Source organism: Triticum aestivum, chromosome 7D (assembly GCF_018294505.1).
Source record: "Triticum aestivum cultivar Chinese Spring chromosome 7D, IWGSC CS RefSeq v2.1, whole genome shotgun sequence".
Classification (NCBI taxonomy): Eukaryota; Viridiplantae; Streptophyta; class Magnoliopsida; order Poales; family Poaceae; genus Triticum; species Triticum aestivum.
The window spans coordinates 246,756,426-246,776,468 of record NC_057814.1 but is presented as its reverse complement, the minus strand read 5'-3'; the positions used below and the strand labels follow the sequence as shown (position 1 = coordinate 246,776,468).

General features: G+C 43.1%; 1 protein-coding gene and 1 long non-coding RNA gene across 51 annotated transcripts; both read right to left on the bottom strand.

Annotated features, from left to right (window-relative positions):
- Positions 1-1,266: 1,266 nt before the first annotated feature.
- Positions 1,267-4,339, bottom strand: LOC123168420 (uncharacterized). 2 transcript variants are annotated; one of them, XR_006484330.1, is made up of 7 exons: positions 3,984-4,339; positions 3,280-3,603; positions 2,675-2,855; positions 2,404-2,596; positions 2,021-2,169; positions 1,842-1,941; positions 1,273-1,586 (listed from the first exon to the last, which is right to left on the bottom strand). XR_006484330.1 is itself a non-coding variant. In XM_044586295.1 (6 exons), the coding sequence occupies exons 1-6, from the start codon at positions 4,124-4,126 to the stop codon at positions 1,894-1,896; spliced, it is 1,038 nt and encodes a 345-aa protein (XP_044442230.1). In that variant the 5' UTR covers positions 4,127-4,339; the 3' UTR covers positions 1,267-1,893. The 2 variants fall into 2 exon arrangements, 1 of the variants encoding a protein (XP_044442230.1); XM_044586295.1 differs by having other exon boundaries at positions 1,267-1,941.
- A 5,791-nt stretch (positions 4,340-10,130) lies between these two features.
- LOC123165799 (uncharacterized) lies at positions 10,131-17,930 on the bottom strand. Of its 49 annotated transcripts, XR_006483177.1 has the most exons (16): positions 17,522-17,930; positions 17,326-17,388; positions 16,477-16,651; positions 16,213-16,260; positions 16,043-16,151; positions 15,794-15,934; positions 15,657-15,728; positions 15,256-15,378; positions 14,807-14,878; positions 14,500-14,597; positions 14,105-14,361; positions 13,431-13,584; positions 13,310-13,337; positions 13,030-13,191; positions 11,612-11,987; positions 10,131-10,615 (listed from the first exon to the last, which is right to left on the bottom strand). It is a non-coding gene; the product is annotated as an uncharacterized lncRNA (long non-coding RNA). The 49 variants fall into 49 exon arrangements; XR_006483157.1 differs by adding an exon at positions 17,223-17,257 and having other exon boundaries at positions 15,794-16,260; positions 16,477-16,660; XR_006483156.1 differs by adding an exon at positions 17,223-17,257 and having other exon boundaries at positions 15,794-16,260.
- Positions 17,931-20,043: the final 2,113 nt, after the last annotated feature.

The window sequence follows — 20,043 nt, the reverse complement described above, 5'->3', positions numbered from 1 at the left end:
TTGATTAGATAGCAAACAGTGCTATCATACCTAACTCTGCAGGTTGACAGAGCGCATTAAATGCGCCACTCAGTGTCACATCACGGCTTGCCCGGCAAGCCCTGCCGGGCTGTTTTGTCAGCTTCGCGCCTGCTTGCTTGACACGTATCAGGACGGGTGTCACTTGGAGGTATTTTCTATAGGAAGTGGCTGCCATGTGACAGGGAGCAGCCACTTAGTCACTTAGGAGCTTGACACCGCACTGATCGACGACGTGCGTCGCGGTGAGGTGGTGAGGTGGGGTGGTTTGTCTCCGCGAGCCCCGGCAGGTCGTTGTGGTGAGGTGGTGCGGTGGGGTGTTTTGTCTCCGCGAGCCCCGGCAGGCCTGCCGGGGCAATCCTGGAGGCTTGCTTCCAGGGCAACACCAACCTTGCCAGGCTCGCCTGCCCGGCAAGGGAGGTTCTTTCCTTAGTGATATCTTGCTTCTCTGGCTTGACTTGGTCTTCTTGATCCGCATTTTTGATCCTTAAAGAACTGATCCTCACGTCTTGATCTGATCTGGGTGCTTTGCCGACCTGGTGGTCGACTGTCCGTGCACGAGTCAGGGGGAAATATATACCCATGTTCGTTTACCTCGACAGACACTTGTTAGGAAGGATAGCAAACAATGGAGATTTCATACAAGGAACAGAAAGCAAAATATTATCTTGACGATGGTCACTCTAGTATGTCTCATAGAGCGAGGTAAGAACTGCAGCACGGAACAACAAAAGGATAATAACCACAAGGAGCATTGAGCTGTGCAAGTAAACATAACACCGATTTTTTTTAATGTTACTATTTTTAACAAATCCCAAAACTATATGTCCAAATTCGTAAATGACACTTCTATTCTCTTCAGCCTCGCTTGGCCCAAAGAGGCCCTTTTCTGACTTTGTTGGGCCGAAGACCACTCTTCCATCTCCCTTAGACCGAAGAGCCACCCTTAGTTCTTCGCACCCACTCTTAGTTCACGTCAAGGCCGAAGAGTGTCCTTCATTCACCATCAACCCTACCCTCTTATGCCCTTTACCTTTTTTTAGCAACTCTTCTGCCTTTGCGTGAACGAAGAGTGGTCTTGGCCCAACAGTGAGAGCAAGTAGTGGTCTTCGGCCCAACAGAGTCCGAAAAGGGCCTCTTCGGGCCAAGCGAGGCCGAAGAGTGACTCTTCGGCCTATGGGAGGCCGACGGGGTAATAGAAGTGTAATTTATGAATTTGGACATTTTGTTTTGGGATTTGTTAAAAAATAACATTTTCAAGAAAAAACACATAACACAACTCCAAGAACTAGCACGATAATACACGCCACAAACAATAAAAATATTTGCTTATTTCCACCACAACTCCAACAACTGTTAGCCCAACTACAGACTAGATAACTGTCCGCGAATCAACCGAAGAGGATGCAAGAACTGGAGATGAACTATTGCTGGATAAAATGCAGTGTAAAACTAGCGTGCACACTAGTGAAGCAGACTTGCTGCCGTGGACACACGCACACACCTAGTAGTGAAGCTAGCTCACAGACACACACTTGAGAAAGGAGTAATAACCGGAGCCGGATCCTCTAACTTAGATAAGGGAAGTCACGGTGCTACAGTATTCGTCTAATGTAAAATGAAGAAGAAATGTTAAGGACTATTAGCAGGTTATTTATTTTTGATAATTACTGTAGATATAAAATCCAAAATTAATTTTACCTCACCATTAACTTGTTTGTATGTAATTACTATGAATGTACATATTAGATCTGTAATTTAAAAATTAATTTAAATTATTTTAGCCTTAATTGTATGGATAAACAAAAGGAAAGTTAGGATACTATAGCTTCTCTAACATCTCTTGTGTATGTTAGAGGATCCGGTTCGTAATAATCATTGTATACCGTAGATGTATCTCAGCCTAGCTTCCTCAGCTGTCACCTGTAATAAATAGAAAGATAATAAGATGACATCCAAGTGACAACCGGTTTTTTAGTATGACCAAAGTTTTAGTATGTACATCTTCCTTAGATCCTGTCCACGTGTTAGGACGGCTTCTACACCCACCAAATGGCAAATATACGTTCAAGTGGCCACCAGAGTATGCATCAGCCTTGTCGGGGTGCTTCATATCAGTAATTCCATGATTTATGCAACCATAGCAGTGGCCTTCATTAAAAAAGATCAAAAGACAACTGTCATACCTCCGTCATATCATTGGGTGAGGGTAAAACTTCTCAAGATGCAAGTTAAGACAACAATGAATTTGCTTTCTGAATTCAAACAAGAGTGGAAAAGGACAGGATGCACAATTTTGCCTGTTGTTGAACAGATAGAAAGACAAGATCCATCTGCAACTTTCTAGTGAATAGACTGGTCTTTCTGGCCTCTGTCGATACTTACCATTTTCATTGGATTCAATCTTGCAGAAACAGTTGGCCACTAATTCATCGCATGTTCCCTCTGTCACTTCAGCAAAGAAAAGATCCTCAGTTCCATCTTTAGTCTTTGTAGTGAAATTGAAATGCTTGTACCACTTATAGTCTTCACAAATTGATCGATAGTGCAAAAAATCCTTGAATTCATATGCAAGATCCTAAAAGAACGGGGTGGATCAGCAATCATTACATTTAAGGAAACATGACACAACGATGTGAAGGCGAGAGAGAGATACCCCAACAAGATTGTGATCCTCATTATACTTGTCCAGTAAAGCTTGAAGCATTAAACTCATTTGCTCACGGGTATGATCCACTACTTCCTTGTCTGAACATTTCCTTGTTCTGCCATCAGGCCAGTAAAGAGCCTTTTTTATAACCATGTCCATTCCAGAATCCCCAGCTTGCTCGTTCCACCTACAAGTGTATCATTAGGTTCTGGAAAAAATATTTACTTGTTATTGTAAAAAGATGCGCATCCTCATTTTCAGATCCTAATCACCAGTGTTTTGTAACAAATGAAGAACCGCTAGATGGGCGTCCCAAGCTAAAATTTAAATAATTGTACAAGATACAATTCAGATGCGGCAGCTCGAATATGTACTCTCTTAATTTTGAGCTATACTTGCGAATTATGCTCTAGTTCAAACTGTTGAGATAATTTAAGGTATTCCACAACAGGAACATGAAGAGGAGACCAAACATATGGTAGCATTTCTGCGGTCAACTTGACAGCTCTTATATGGTATTATCTCAGGGAAAATAATCAAGTGCAGATGCAAGTATGTAAACAGGAAGAAATTGAGAAGAAATAGACATGGAAGAAATTGAGAAACCATACAGCGTTTTATGCCGCTTGTCATCAAGATAGCGCTCAATAGCCTTTTCAACTTCATGTAAGCTCTTGAATGGTCCACCGAGACGAGGATATGTGTGGAAAAATCCTGAACGATCGATCCTGATGTAAATACTGAAGTACCAATCAGGAGGGTCGTTGACATAAATGGTTGGCTTCGGTGGCGGGGTCTCAGCTACAGCCTGTGGGGAGGATGAGGAAGTGGCAGTATCCTTGAATGCCTTATTGCCGAGCAACTTGCTCAAGTACGAGACAGACGGTTGCGGCTGCGTCCGTGCGGATGGAGGCCCAGCCACATGATCCTGGCACCTGAATTAAGTAAATCGATGAGTAGAAGTTTCTTCTTCTTTCTGTTTTATAAAGAAGACAAAGAAAAACAGAGACGCGGACGGCGGAACATTGCAAGGGCAGCAGCATTCTTATGGTGAGTATAGAAGTAAAATAGCGATTCAGATTGACATAGGAGCTGAGTGAACAGTTCTTAGCAGCATTCTATGGACAAAGCTTAACAGAAACGATGAAAAAAATTGCTGATTTGTGTAAAAGTTGATAATTTGTTGTTGCAACCATCAGACAAAGTAGATTAGACCCACCTCCCTAGCTAGGCAAACGATAAACTAGATTTCTATCCACGCCTTTTCTGCTGATTAGTCTAGATGATAAACCTACACGAAAGATGGCAGGCATACGGGTTTGGGGGCGCGGGACGGGACAGGCAGTTGGGCGGGGACGGCGCTACCGCAGGAGGGGGCAGACAGTTGGGCGGAGGTGGTGTCGCGCCGCCGCCGCCGCCAACGCGACTGAGCGATCCGCCGCAGCACGGGCCGCGCATCTAATATATACGAATAAGAATATGAAAGAATTTTAAAGGGTTGTGAGAGAGAGAGATGGCACTTGCGTATCTAGATTATTCTTAATTGCCATTGCTGCTAGAGCCTGATTATCCGTCAACTTTCTTCTCGATTGGGACTAGTCGACGAGATGAAGATTATACCATGTGCCCTGGATTGGTCTCACAAGTCACAAATTAAGAGGCTATCTTCGTAATCTCCCCCTATAATAATTTTATTTATTCCTATACCGGCAAAGCATTCATTGTCTACGAGTCGTATTACTAGCGGTACCGGACACCGACCCAAACATCTCCCTTTCTTAAAAAGTTTCCGAGTCAAAACAATTGTGCTGAAAACTAAACTAAACTACTCAAACTCCTTTAAAAAAAAGGACGCCGATAACGCCACACGTGTAGCATATTAGATATCCGCTCACACATCATGTATGGCGTGAGCAGGAGGCAGCCCACACGGGTTGTGTGTGGGCGAACATTAGAATTGCCCACATGTGTGGGCGCAGCTACATCGTGCCACACGCCCAACAAGTACTATCATCTCCATCCCGGGCGTGTGGCACGAAGCAAAAATGCCCACACGTCCTGCCGCAACTACGTTAGGTACCCCGCGGGATAACGATTTAGTTGCCATCCGGGATGGCAGATGTAGTTATCCGGGATGACAAATATAGTTGTAAAAGTATGGCAACTCTATCTGCTTTTGTTAACTATAATTGACATGTCTAATTTATGGTAGTTGCCGCGTGTAATCAAACCATAGTTGCCGTGTATGATTAACTACATACCACATATGGTCAAACAGTGGTTGCCATGTGTGTTTACCTAGTTATCACGTGTGGTACAACCATAGTTGCCATGTATGGTTAATCACAGTTGCCATGTGTGTTTATCCTGGTTGCCACGTACGCGCAACTGAAGTTGCCGTCTAGCAACGAATCACAGTTGACATATGTGTTTACCTAGTTGCCACGTACGCGCAACTGCAGTTGCCATCCAACAACGTACGAGTGTGGTGTGGGCGAAAAGCAGTTCGCCCACACACGCGTGGACTAGGTGGTGGCTGTGGGCAGAAACTAGTTCGCCCACACAACGCAGCTGGCAAACTGCATGCTGCGGGGCGTGTGAGCGAACTCTCCAGCGCCCGCACACCAGCCCCGTCCTACGTGGCACTCAAAATCCGCCTCAATGTGTCAAGATTCGTGCAAACTCGACTGGACGGTGATCTACGCGTGTGGGCGAGTTGCAAAACTGCCACACGTGTAATCGTTAGTATTTTCACAAAAAAAAACTACTCAGACGCTGCAATTTTAGATCCAAGCAATTATTCTGTTTTACGGCTCCCTGAACTCGGGCAGGTCGTGTTTTCAAAACAACGCATATAAGTTTGAGATCATTTTGGAGATCACCAAATGATGGCAAGTAGGAGTACATTTTTTCTCAAAAAAGGAGTAGAGTACATTAATAAATCTTGTGTGCCTTAAAAAAACACCTTGTGTGACTGCTTTTGTTTTCACGAATACATAAGAGCTTGCGTATCTTTAGTTGATAGTAGAAGAAAGAAAGTACATAGAGTACAAGGTGCCCCGGCAGGGTTCCAAATCAGGAACGAAAAAGGGCATGGAGGGCGGGGGGGGGGGGGGGTGTCGAAAAAGAGGTTACCCCCCTGCATCAGAATGATGCATGTGGTCATCTTATTAATAAGCAAACAGTTAAACAAAGTCTTCATGTCTCAAAAAGTAAAAAAAACTCACAAAAAGCAAAAAAAAAACATGAAACGGGATTGCCACAACCGGCGGAATAAAGATAAATAGGAAACTAAACACCTATCCTATTACATGACCCACATCCAAACCGGTCGAAATAACCCGCGCTACCGTCTCCCACCGAATAGACCCAGTAACCATACGCTCTCTGGCATCCGTCGGAGTGAGTAGCGACCACATACGGATAAGTGTAGTGGCCCGAAAAATAACCTGCAAAAAATGATTATGTGTTGTTCTGTTAAAAACCAAATCGTTCCTGCAGTTCCATACAGACCATAATAAAGCACATACTCCTACACGGATATGTTTTGTTGTTTCTGACTCCACTCCATCTAGCCACGTCCCAAATAACGTGTGGATGGTAGTCAGAGGAGTAATGTTAAACGCTATGTGAACAGACCGCCATAAATTGTTTGCCATTGGACAATCAAGAAAGAGGTGTTTGATAGATTCATCATGATCACAGAAGATACATCTTCGAGGTCCTGTCCAGTTACGTTTTGCCAAATTGTCCTTAGTTGGAATGACTTGTTTATGGACAAACCACATAAACACTTTAATTTTTAAGGGCACTTTGACTTTCCAAATATACATAGATCGAGGGATAGAGCCAGAGTTGATAATATCCAAATACATGGATTTTAAACACTCTATTCTTGGTTAGTTTTCAGTGCAACTGATATGGCTGTTGAGAAAGGTGAACATCCATCAATCTTCTCACAAGATGGAGCCAAACTTTCCAACGGTTTCCCGCTAAAGTCCTCTTGAATTGAATATTAAGAGGGTTGGACTGTAATACTGTTGCAACATAAACATCTTTACGCTGAACAATATTATAGAGAGAAGAATATTGGATAGTTAGAGGTGTCTCTCTTAACCATGTATCCTCCCAGAATCTCGTGGAAGTACCATTTCCAACGATAAATTTTGTCCTTTGGAAGAAGGCTGATTTCACTCTCATCAGTCCTTTCCAAAACGGCAAATCGGTCGATCGGGCCATCACCTAGGATATGGTTCTAGAATGTAGGTACTTATTACGCAGAATCTGAGCCATGTGGCATCGGTCTCTACAGATAGCTTGTACAGCCACTTGCTGAGAAGACATCTGTTCTTCACCTCTAAATTTTCAATGCCAAGACCACCTTGATCTTTTGGTTCACAGATAATATCACATTTAGCAAGTCTGTATTTTCGTTTTAACTCATCGCTCTGGCAGAAAAAGTGCGATCGATAGAAGTCCAGTCTTTTCCGAACCCGAACTGGTACCTCGAAAAAGGACAAGAGAAACATTGGCATACTCGTGAGCACCGAATTAATGAGAATTAGTCGGCCTCCATATGACATAAGCTTGCCCTTCCAGCAGCTTAGTTGTTGGGAATCGTAGCATAATTTAAAAAAATTCTACGCTCACCAAGATGCATCTATGGAGTCTACTAGCAACGAGGGGAAAGTAGTGCATCTACATACCCTTGTAGATCGCGAGCGGAAGCGTTCCAATGAACGTGGATGACGGAGTCGTACTCGCCGTGATCCAAATCACCGATGACCGAGTGCCGAACGGACGGCACCTCCGCGTTCAACACACGTACGGTGCAGCGACGTCTCCTCCTTCTTGATCCAGCAAGGGGGAAGGAGAGGTTGATGGAGATCCAGCAGCACGACGGCGTGGTGGTGGATGTAGCGGGTCTCCGGCAGGGCTTGGCCAAGCTTCTGCGAGAGAGAGAGGTGTTGTAGGGGAGGAGGGAGGCGCCCAAGGCTGTGTCTTGTTGCCCTCCCTCCCCCCCCCCTTTATATAGGCCCCCTTGGGAGGGGGGGCCGGCCAAAACCCATCTAGGGTTGGGGCGGCGGCGGCCAAGGGGTGGAAAGGGGTTGCCTTGCCCCCCAAGGCAAGGGGGAAGCCCCCCCACCCTAGGGTTCCCAACCCTAGGCGCATGGGGGGAGGCCCATGGGGGGGCGCCCAGCCCACTAGGGGCTGGTTCCCTTCCACTTTCAGCCCATGGGGCCCTCCGGGATAGGTGGCCCCACCCGGTGGACCCCCGGGACCCTTCCGGTGGTCCCGGTACAATACCGGTAACCCCCGAAACTTTCCCGGTGGCCGAAACTTGACTTCCTATATATAATTCTTCACCTCCGGACCATTCTGGAACCTCTCGTGACGTCCGGGATCTCATCCGGGACTCCGAACAACTTTTGGGTTTCCGCATACATATATCTCTACAACCCTAGCGTCACCGAACCTTAAGTGTGTAGACCCTACGGGTTCGGGAGACATGCAGACATGACCGAGACGCCTCTCCGGTCAATAACCAACAGCGGGATCTGGATACCCATGTTGGCTCCCACATGTTCCACGATGATCTCATCGGATGAACCACGGTGTCGAGGATTCAATCAATCCGTATGCAATTCCCTTTGTCAATCGGTATGTTACTTGCCCGAGATTCGATCGTCGGTATCCCAATACCTTGTTCAATCTCGTTACCGGCAAGTCTCTTTACTCGTACCGCAATGCATGATCCCGTGACTAACGCCTTAGTCACATTGAGCTCATTATGATGATGCATTACCGAGTGGGCCCAGAGATACCTCTCCGTCACACGGAGTGACAAATCCCAGTCTCGATCCGTGCCAACCCAACAGACACTTTCGGAGATACCCGTAGTGCACCTTTATAGTCACCCAGTTACGTTGTGACGTTTGGCACACCCAAAGCACTCCTACGGTATCCGGGAGTTGCACGATCTCATGGTCTAAGGAAAAGATACTTGACATTGGAAAAGCTCTAGCAAAAGAAACTACACGATCTTTTATGCTATGCTTAGGATTGGGTCTTGTCCATCACATCATTCTCCTAATGATGTGATCCCGTTATCAACGACATCCAATGTCCATGGTCAGGAAACCGTAACCATCTATTGATCAACGAGCTAGTCAACTAGAGGCTTACTAGGGACATGGTGTTGTCTATGTATCCACACATGTATCTGACTTTCCTATCAATACAATTCTAGCATGGATAATAAACGATTATCATGAATAAGGAAATATAATAATAACCAATTTATTATTGCCTCTAGGGCATATTTCCAACATTAGTTTCTTTTCAAATCGATCCTCAATGCACTTCCATTCTTTGTTAGATAGCTTGCTATGGCGAATTGGTATACCCAAATATGTAAAAGGCAACGAACCTAATTTACATCCGAACAATTGTTTGTAAGCTTCTTGTTCGTCTTTAGCTCAAAACAATTCACTTTTATGAAAGTTAATCTTTAACCCCGACAACTGTTTGAATAAGCATAACACAAGCTTCATGTTTCTTACTTTTGCCAGATCATGCTCCATGAAGATGATAGCATCATCAGCGTACTGCATAATGGACACTTCTCCGTCCACTAAATGCGGGACGAGCCCGCCTACCTGGCCATTGTCTTTAGCTCTTCCTATTAGAATTGTCAACATGTCCACTACTATGTTGAACAAGATAGGTGACATCGGGTCTCCTTGCCTCAGACCCTTGTGTGTCTGAAAATAATGACATATGTCATCATTCACTTTGATTCCGACACTGCCTTTTTGCGTAAAAAAATCTACCTGCTTTCTCCAGGACTGATCGAATCCTTTCATCCGCAAGGCCTCCTGTAGAAATGGCCATTTAACCTTATCGTACGCTTTCTCAAAATCCACCATAAAAACCACCCCATCTAGTTTTTCATGTGGATTTCATGGGGCGTTTCATGTAGGATCACAGCCCCTTCTAGGATGTTTCTCTCCGGCATGAAAGCTGTTTGAGATGGCTGCACCACACTATATGCAATCTGCGTTAGCCTGTTAGTCCCCACCTTGGTGAAGATTTTAAAGATGACATTAAGAAGATACTAGTAGGATGCCCGTGCGTTGCCACGGGCTAACAAAATATATGCTACTAAAAATGTATATACAAAGATAAATGCCATGTGATATGGGAGTGATAGACAACATGCGATGATATTGCATGCTTTTGATGCGGTAGATAAATACATCTCCTCGTCATCTTTCCCTTCCCCTCCCTATCTCACAATCTTTTGTTCTTCGTGTGTTTCTCATGGGGCAAGCATAATCATTGATATGAATAGTCATGAAAATATCAGATCACTACAACCAACAATCTATCATCTGCTCCAAAATTAACACCTATGCTTATTATACATACCAAAAAAAACTACAATGTTGCAGTCAAGACAAAATTTTGAAAGAGTATTAATGGACCAGCCATTGACAAAATGATTCTGTTAGTGTAACGCAGACCAAATGACATGGCACGCACACCAATCTATTCAGGAGTATTACATTAATCAGACAATTTGTTCAGCACATGGTAGCTATATAAACAGACCAAATATCGTTCATGTTGACAGAAATTAGCAATGCTCACGGCTACATACGAAATTGGCCAGAGACAATTTTCTAGCATCTTCTATTTTTACACAGCGTCACATGCCAAGTTTTCAAAGATTGAACTTAATAAAGGCATGCCTTCACGTCCATGCAGGAGATTTAGTGTCGATCTGCCCAATAAATTGCTCCGATGCTGGCGACGAATCTTTCGTTCAAGCTTCTATAGCCCCTCCGCCGCATAGATCTGGCCGTCTCCACTCACTCGCCTCATAGGCAGCAGCTGCTCCACGTGCACTCATTTCTGTCTCCACTCACTCCCCTCATAGGAATACTGAACCATAAAAATATTTTCAGAGTATTAGGATTGTATCATGAATTATGTTCACTTCTATCAACACCTCACAAAGCTTTTGTGTTTGGTCAGAAAATTCAGCAGATATGAAGGTAAAATGAAATCATCAATACAATTCCCACCTACACTACTGCATGGAACAGACATGAAATGTCGTGGAAACTGTTGAAACTTACTTCTCTGGAAATACAGAGCGTTCAATACTCACTTGCACATAATTCGCAATTAGCACACAGGTTTCATCCAATATGTAGATGCGGCAAACAGGAGCACATACTTGGATAGAGCATACCGCATGGGGGCGAAGCTCCAGTCCAACACTTCCCCAGCCCTCCAATTTTATTGCAGTACTTTGTATGTCATAGGTGCCCTTTATTCACACGTGTAGTACTATTTTTCGTTGACACGGAAACTTCCTAGACTATTACCTCAAATACAAGCTCCTTTCATTGATATTTGTGGAGCACTTCTAAAAAAACCGAAATCTGAAAGTAAAATCACTGTATATAACCAATTTTATCTTCTTGGCAAATGAAAGTATAGCTAGCTATAGCTTTGTATCAAAAGTGACAGAAGAATTCAACAGCAGTACATTAACATTAACTGAGACCTCAGGTATGGGAGTGTTTTTGTCGCACGCATGCACATATGTGTGTATATGTATATGTGTACACACACACACACACACACACACACACACACATATATATATATATATATATATATATATATATATATATATATATATATATATATATATCTTGGGAGAATATTGCCTTGAGGCAAGCAAATAACAAATTATAAATTTGACAAGCATGTTGGTCGATATTTAAACAGGGTAATAAATAAACCAAGATGTGAGACTATTCTATGGTGTACCTAATCAAAAAAAAATCCTTTGTGATTCAGTTGTATATATGTAACTGTAGAAAAATATTGACATACGCAAGAGTTAAAAAAAGCACCATGTCATACCTACACGTATTTGATTTGTTCCCATGTTCTATCCACCTTCCCATTCTCCACTAATTCCTCCTTCAAGTCTCCATCTTCTGACTAAATTCAATCAGATCTGAAGCTCATGCATCCTCCTTTTTGTATTGGTCTTCGTATGGTCTTCCTACCTTTTGTATTGCCTGCATTTATAGCACAGATCTAATTTTTGCAACCAAGATTTGAGTTCCCAATTAATATGATGTGTTACAAATTTTGTAGAGTACTAATAATTTCTAACGACCCTTGTTGGCTTTGCTTTCTTCTACTCGGAAATACCAGAGCATCTTACGAAAATGAAGCTTTCCAGTACTACTCTTTGCAATTTTAATCCAAGAAGCTCCACGACCATTGTAACCTACAAAAATGAGGAAACATATATCAGATTCAGTGACGTTGTAGTTGTGTTCTCTCCCATAATAAGCTAGTCAGATGCATCTTTCCAATACTACTCTTTAGTAGTTTCGCGCCCTAATGGTAAAGTATATAGATGCAAAAGGATTTTGCATACTACTAAAATGCATAGCCATTCCAATACACCGAGCCAACAAGCACATTATCGTTGTCGGTTAGTGGTTGCCGGTTGTCTATGCGGGTTGTCTCCCTTATCACTTAAGGGGCTTTGGCGAGACCAAGTTCTAATCTCTGCAATTTTACTTCAATCCTCTGCATTAGTGTCATTAATTCAGTGGCGCCATCCGAGCTAGCGGCACTACCCAATCCAATTTCCTATAAATCATTATTAACAACTCTCTTCTCTTTTTACATGTTTTAAAAATCTGCATATTTTCTTGGAATGATTTCAGTAACATAATTGAATGGCTCGGTATATGCTCACATATCCCCGCTCTTACAAGCTACCATAAAGCTTGTATCAGACTGGTAGTGTATACTATATTGCTAACTCTAAGATTGGATTTTGTGTTAACTATAGACAACAACAACAAAGCCTTTAGTCCCAAACAAGTTTGGGTTAACTATAGAATCTTGAAAAAAGAAATAGTGGGCTGATTAGATATAATAAGATTTAAAATAGAAAATAAATGATGAATAGCAAATGACCATTTTAATCAAGCGCTAGAAGTCGCTGCACACTTAAAAAAACAAGCTAATTGCACATCAGCTCCGTCTCGATTTGGTGCCACATTAGAATTAGAGGAAATTTAGAGAGGCAGATCACATTCTTTGTTTGTCTAATGCCAACTTTAATCATACACTATGAATCTACAAAGTTGACTTGTCCAACAAATTTGTGAATTTAATTAGTGTGACTACTTGTTGGAAAGAAATCATCATCATATGACAAAACAAATACCCAAAATATGTTCCCATCACATGACACAACCAAGATGTGCAGTCAACCATGAGGTTTGCAATGAAATGTAAGAACAAAGAATTACAGTCGGTTGGGTGGGTTGTGGTCATGTGTGATGAGGATAGTGAGCCCGGCAGCGTAAATGTCGTCAGTTATCTGCTCCTCCGTGGACGCTGACCCAAACACACTGGAGCCCGACTTGCTGTAGATGAGCGACAAGATACCCATCTGGTCATTAGTGGACTCCCTAACAGAAGGGAGCCCATAAATAGGAGGTAAAAAAAGAAACAAAACAGAGTGCGAGTCCCCAAGAACCACATAACGACCAGTTCAAAAAAGAGAAAGAGCCACGAATCGATTCTCACCTGATAGGTTGTCCTCTGTGTATAGCACCTGAAAGTATTGTCGGGAGATAGAAAAGGAGTAAGGGCACAACAGAATAAAATATCATGTCATGATGAGTAAAAGGTGTATGTTTGAACATACCATCCTATGGCTTTGTTTGGCGAATATCTTGGCATTCCCTGAAGAAAAGGTTGGCCAGCAGCACAAGTTTAGGTCCTAGTTTTCAGTACAATCAGTTCGGTTCGATAGTCTCATTTGCCGCCATAGTGTTTTGTTCTCTAGTTACACGCCCATCCTGAAATACACCAAATAACTTGATTTGAGATATGGTCGACAGTGTTTTTCTCATTGTTCAGTAACATGCACATATCCTTTTCTTAAATGCATAAACATGATTCTTTTAATTACAAAGGCCAATAACCAAATAACATGCACGCTTTTTAATTCATTGTTGGATTGGATGCAAATGTAGCAACAACCTTTTCTATTATGAACAAAAGTGTAACACCAGCCTGGTTGTCAGAAATTAACTATAGTTAAAACCCACTAAATATGGTTGGATATAAATTATAAGAAAACTTGTTTGTTTAAGAAATTAAAGCATGATTAAGAAGTTCCCTTATCTCTAATTGATGTGATCTCTACCACAGCAAGGCTTCTATGTCTGAATATTTAATATACAGTGTTTTACAGAGAGTTTATGTCAGAAACTGGTTCCCTAATTTTCTGATACTCCACCCACGTAAATCTCGAGACTTGTAGCAAAGATATATATGTAGCACAACAAATAGCTCTCAAACTTGATAGATGCTTACCAGGGGACAAATGGGCAATGTCTTCACTTCTCTTGGCAGCATGAACATTCTTCGTATACAATATGTCTGTTTTGGATGCTTGCATCATGGCTCCACCAATGGACACCCTACGGTTTACACCACCCATCGAGTGTCTAGGCGCCTTCTTTATACTTTGAGGCTTGGATGGACTTGGTTTTGAACCGTAGAGAGTTGAACACCGACCGTCCTTCTGCCCACCCCTCTGCCTCGAGGTGGATGCTGACTGCCCTCCATCCCTAGCCGACGAGAGAGAGTGGAGATGAGGAGAAGCTAAGATGGGGCGAAGACGGTGGTGGATAGTATGTAAACAAACATTGCAAGTAATAGTATGAGAACCAATTGTAAAGAAAAAGGACAACCAAAAATCAATTTACCCGCACTTTACCAAATTTGGCAAAATACTCTTTGAAGTCCTCCGTTAAAACTATTTCTTTATGAAGCTTGTATGAAGCAGAATCTACATGATTCTATTCTGCAAGAGACACCACTCTTAAGAGAAATAAAATAAAATAGGAACTTAAGAGGTCATCAGGCAAGACATAAGAAAATAATGACTACCATGCAGCAAAAATAGCATCAAGACCAGGTGCGAGTTCACAAACCCTTATGATGATCTGGTATAGTTCCTAGGGCTGAAATTAGGGAGGAAATTGCAGTAACATTAAACCCGAGCGTGCTTACCAATGAGGCGTTGATACAAACTGGATTCTGTCCTGGGCATCTCACTCTTCCAATAAGAAACGTAAAACCAACCTAGAATAGCATATCCGCATAGTCAGGGTAAGACCGGAATCCAAATGCAAGAGGATCAGCACATAACTTTATGCCCAAAAACAAACATGTCATCATTATGTTGTTAGTATCAACTATGTGCAGATTATCATACAAGATTTCCATTACCCTGAACATTAGTACAAGAGACGAAAAGGAAACCTATAAACTAAGATTTCTAAAATAAACAGAAGAAGCTACTACTGTGCATCATATCCCACAATTAATTCATGATGCTAGCGAAGCTGTACAAGAGCCCAAAAAGAAACCTATAGTATTAAGTGCAGACTTCATCTGAATAGCCTTGCTTGTTCAGTGTTCCTAGTTATTGTGCGGACTTTAATCCTAATTTAACCGACCTCATCCGGGTCTCGAATCAAATGTACCACAGCTCAAAGAGCCGCAAATCTGAAGATATACTAAAGAGCCGCAGTTTTCTTTGCTTCAGTCTTCCGCCCTAAAATATAAAGCGCCCATTCAACCTGCAGGTTGCAGTTTCAAGTAATCACAAGGCAAAACAAGCACAAGAAAGTAGCCTGAACCCTGCAAGCCAATTGTTTTCCTCACTTCTGAACCCACACTATGTTGGAAAATGTTCCGCATCACGAGTGCAGACGTATCAAACGGACCAGTCCAAACTCTAAGCATCAACAAATTCAGTTTTGAACAATAGAACTCAAACGAAACAAAGCCGCGAGAAACCCAACGGTGCAGCCAGGAGCAAATCAAGAATCTCTAGGTGGTCGTTTTGAACACATACATACAAATAATAATGGCAGATTGATGATAAGCTACAAGCACCACTACAATTTGTACGCACTGCTTGGGTATCCTGCAAATAAAACAGAGGTAATAAATTCCTTATAGCTAATCACGTGAATATAGCAAATTGATTACCTGTGGTTTGATTCCATGTCTCTATCCAAAATAGATCAAATCTGCAGGACATCCTAGGCTATGAGTGGTCAGCTGTAGATGCTGTTGCTTGTGCTTTTGCACCAAAGGGGCCAGAAGAGCCCCATCTCCCTTCAACAACCTCTGAATAGTAAAGAACATCATATAACAAGTAATTAGGAAAAAGATAGTCTAATCGAAATCAATTCGTTCGAATAACCATATGTGCATAGTGACAAAAGTATGTTTCACAGGGGGATTGCAAAGTATGTTGCAGCCTCAGAAGCAAGCTTCATGCGTTGCTGATGCTCAAAGTTGATGTATATATATTAACCCCACCGTCCCAATAAGGTGAATAAATCTGCGAAAGAAATAAACTTGGCTTAGACCCAAAAGTAAGCTAGCTTTAAATAAATCCTTACTGATGGCGCCAGTCATATAGGATTGCCCATAGCTTTTGCACTTTCTCTCTGCAATCAAATTCAATCACCATGACATAAATCAACAATATATACACTCCATTGCGAACATACAGAATGGGGAGAACCAAAACACCTTGATGTATTCATATTATCCATAAGTTGTAAGGATGGAGCTCCAAATGCAATAGCAAACATGAATCGTATTTCTTAACTGTGGTAAGACAAAAAAAATTGGGATGATTAAAACGAATTAGGAGGATGAACCTGGTGGGGGAGGGTGTCGTCCAGAGCGGTGCAGAGTGGTCACTGGAGGTCAGCCTCCCTCCTCAGCTTCTTGGCGGACGAGGGAGGCTATGGATGGCGATGTATATGGTGAGCAGCCTCTGGCCTCCCCTGCTCCCCCATGATCCTGCTCGACGCCCGCGCTGCCCATTCACCGCTGCCATCGCTTGCCAAGTTGAGATTGAGTGAGAGAGAGAGAAAGAGAGAGAGAGGAAAAAAATAGTGGAGGGAAAGCTCAGAAACTGGTGCTCATACAAAGAAAAGCAATCAGATTATTGGATACATGTGGTTTTAGAAAAAGCAAAAATGTAATACATACAACATCCACTAAAAACTGTAACAAAGTTTGCTCGATTGATGCCAAACCTACTGTGAACTTCACGCTAGGCACAACAATATCCCCTCTATTTTTTCAGTTCAGAGCAACACAAAATGAATTATAAGGATGGAAACCTACTGTGAACTCGTTTTCTGATGGCTAGCAGCAACATAAAACAACAAACACTTATATAAACTGAACCAAAAAAGAAAATGATCCAGAACTGATCCAAAACGTCATGTTCCGATTTCTGATATTTTTTCCTCCAATCTCCTGCAGACAGGAGAGCAGTATTGCACTAAAAATAAATAAACAAACTTGAGAATCTAAATACTACTGTAAGGCGTAAGATGTCCTTGGCATAATTATAATAAAGAAGGGAAAAACTGAACCAAAATGTGGTGTGCACCTCACGTCCTCAATGGATGCATGCACAAGATGCTGCTGCAGGTGATAGATATTGTGAGCCACCTGGTGGTGGGGGTAGATAAGATTGGATGGGGGAAGCTCACCTCACGTCTAGGCGATGGCTGCTCCACCTCCTCTCCTCTCCTCTCCTCTGGCCGCTGTACCACCTAGAGACAAGTGAAGAGAGAGAGACGTAGGGGTCAGAGGAAGAAGAAGCCGCCTGCACATCACTCACTCACTCACGCATCACGGGAACAAGGAAGAAAACCAGACGAAGAAGAAGAAGGAAGGGGATCTGACCTAGGGCGCCATGGGTGGGGCTCGATTGCTAGGGTTTTGGGCGGCGGCTACGGGGTGGAAGGAGGTTGCTTTGTGGTGGAGGAGCCGAGCCGGCGGCGGTCCTCTGCTGGTCGACGCAGCCAAATCCATGAGATCCAAATCCTTCGCTTTCGCTCGACGCGCTAGGGGCGGCTACGTTGGCCTCCCCGCCTTGAGATCCAAATCCATCCCGTCACCCGTATTCCTCCCTCATCTGGCCATGGAGATCAGCTCATCCTCTCCCGCGAGTGGGGCGCCTTTGATGTGAGACCGAGTGCAGCGGCGAAGGGATGAAGGGCGGCGGAGGCGAAGGGATGAAGGCGGCGACGAACGAGGGCAGGGAGTCTAGCGTGCGAGTCGTTCTCGCTCGAGGGCATGCGACTTTGCTCGTACGTCCGGGGTTTTTTTTCGCTGGTTATTTTTCGTAGGTTTTTTTATCGCTGGTTAATCGTGGTAGATTTTTTCTTCGTCCTGAAGAGCGCGGGGGCTGGTGGAGGACTCGGTACGTGGTTTTTTCGGCTAGTGGCGGGTCAGCCTGAGGTGGGAGGAGGTACCAAAATAGGTACAAAAAATCGGGTGAGGTGGGACGAAAATAAATCTGAAACGGAGACTACCAACTGAGACATTAGGAGTAGAGATATCGGTCTAAACTGCTCAATCCGCACCGCCTCTGTTTTCTTAGGAAGTAAAGTTATCATTCCGAAATTTAAGTGAAATAACTGCAAATGCCCAGAAAACAAATCATGGAACATTGGAAGCAAATCACCCTTAATAATATGCCAGCACCTTTTACAAAACTCAGCCGGAAAACCATCCGACCTAGGTGTTCTGTTATTCTTCATCTGTGAAATTGCCTCAAACACCTCTTTCTCTGAAAATGGGGCGGTCAATATTTCGTTCTCGTCCGTCGCAAGTTGAGGAATATCCTCAACCATAGACTCGTCTAAGGACACAAAACTATCCTCAGATGCCCCCAAACAGCTGCTTGTAATAATTGGTGATGTATAGTTTTAGGTTCTTATGTCCTAAAATCGTCCCTTCATCTTGCTCGAGCTGAAAGATTTTCTTCTTTCGATGCTTGCTATTCGCAATCATATGAAAGAATTGTGTGTTATCGTCCCTTGGACGACTTTTCGTACTTTAGCGCTTAGCGCCAACTTCAATTCTTCCTCTCGAAGCAATTCTTTCAGTCTCATTTTCGCCTCCAATTTAGTTTCCAGCTCTCTGGTATCTAGAATGGAGGACTCGGCTTTTAAATCGAACGAATTAATAAGGTTAAGGAGCTTTTCTTTTTCAACCTTATAAACACCACTCAAATGTTTGGCCCAACCGCGTAAGAACTATCTTAAATGTCTAATTTTATTCTGCCATCTTTCTAGGAGGAGGGGTGGTTACAATGAGGAAAAGAGGACGTTGGCTCATGGGAACTACTCAGGGAGGATGTTGCCCAAACCGATGTTTTCAGCGGAGCCCCAGAACCAGGCTTCACTGATGATGGGGTTGAGAAGATTCGAAAGAGAGGGAGCCTCGTTTTGGAACACGATGTTGTCCCAATGCTTCGGGAGAAGCCATGCGCCTATAAGTAGCAAGGAGGAGAGCCCTTTACGGGCAGGCACGGGCGTGTACGTGCACGAGCATAGGCACCAATCTTGAAAATCGGTCAGTCTCGCCTTGGTGGACTCGAGGTGCATCGGCACCAGGAAAGGAACTCGTGCCATAGCTGTCTCGAGAAGGAGCATCCGAAGAGCAGGTGGTGCATACTCTCAGGCTCTTGGTCACACAGAACAGGCAGAGGGGCGCGTGAGGAAGCCCGTGCCTGGCAAGCCGATCAGCAATACGCCCACGCTTGAGTACTCCTGATGCACCCTGTCCTTACGGTTTTCTTTCTATTATGAAAATTCATGTCTAATACTAATATTGCACGTATATACTATGTCAAATAAAACATCCAAATTCATACGCAGCTTGTAGCTGTAGCTTGAGAAACAAAAGGACAAATTCAAGCTGATACTGTAAATGGGCTGAACTCCCAGCCCAGTTTGAATTAGCTACCGTTCATCTCCAGATTTGTCTTTGTTTCTAGATATGTGTTTTAGTCTTGGATTCAAAACTTGTTTATAGATGATTGTTCTATGTAGTTCCTATCTCATAATTATTTTGAAATTTTTATGTAGTTCCTATCTCATAGTTATTTTGAAAATTTTCACGTACGTACGCTTACTCCAAGCATGGGGAACACGATACACAATATTCATGATCCAGAATATTGTATTACCTCTGTCCCAAATTACTTGTCTTAGATTGTCTAGATATGGATATTCGTATCTAAACAAATAATCCCTCCGTCCCAAAATAAGTGACTCAAGTAGTCAAGTACAAACTTGAGTCACTTATTTTGGGACAGAGGGAGTATAAGACAAGTAATTCAGGACGGAGGGGGTACATCAGACTTATGGACGATGACCCTAAAAAGTTTCAAAAGGCAGAAGCAGAAATACAGAAAG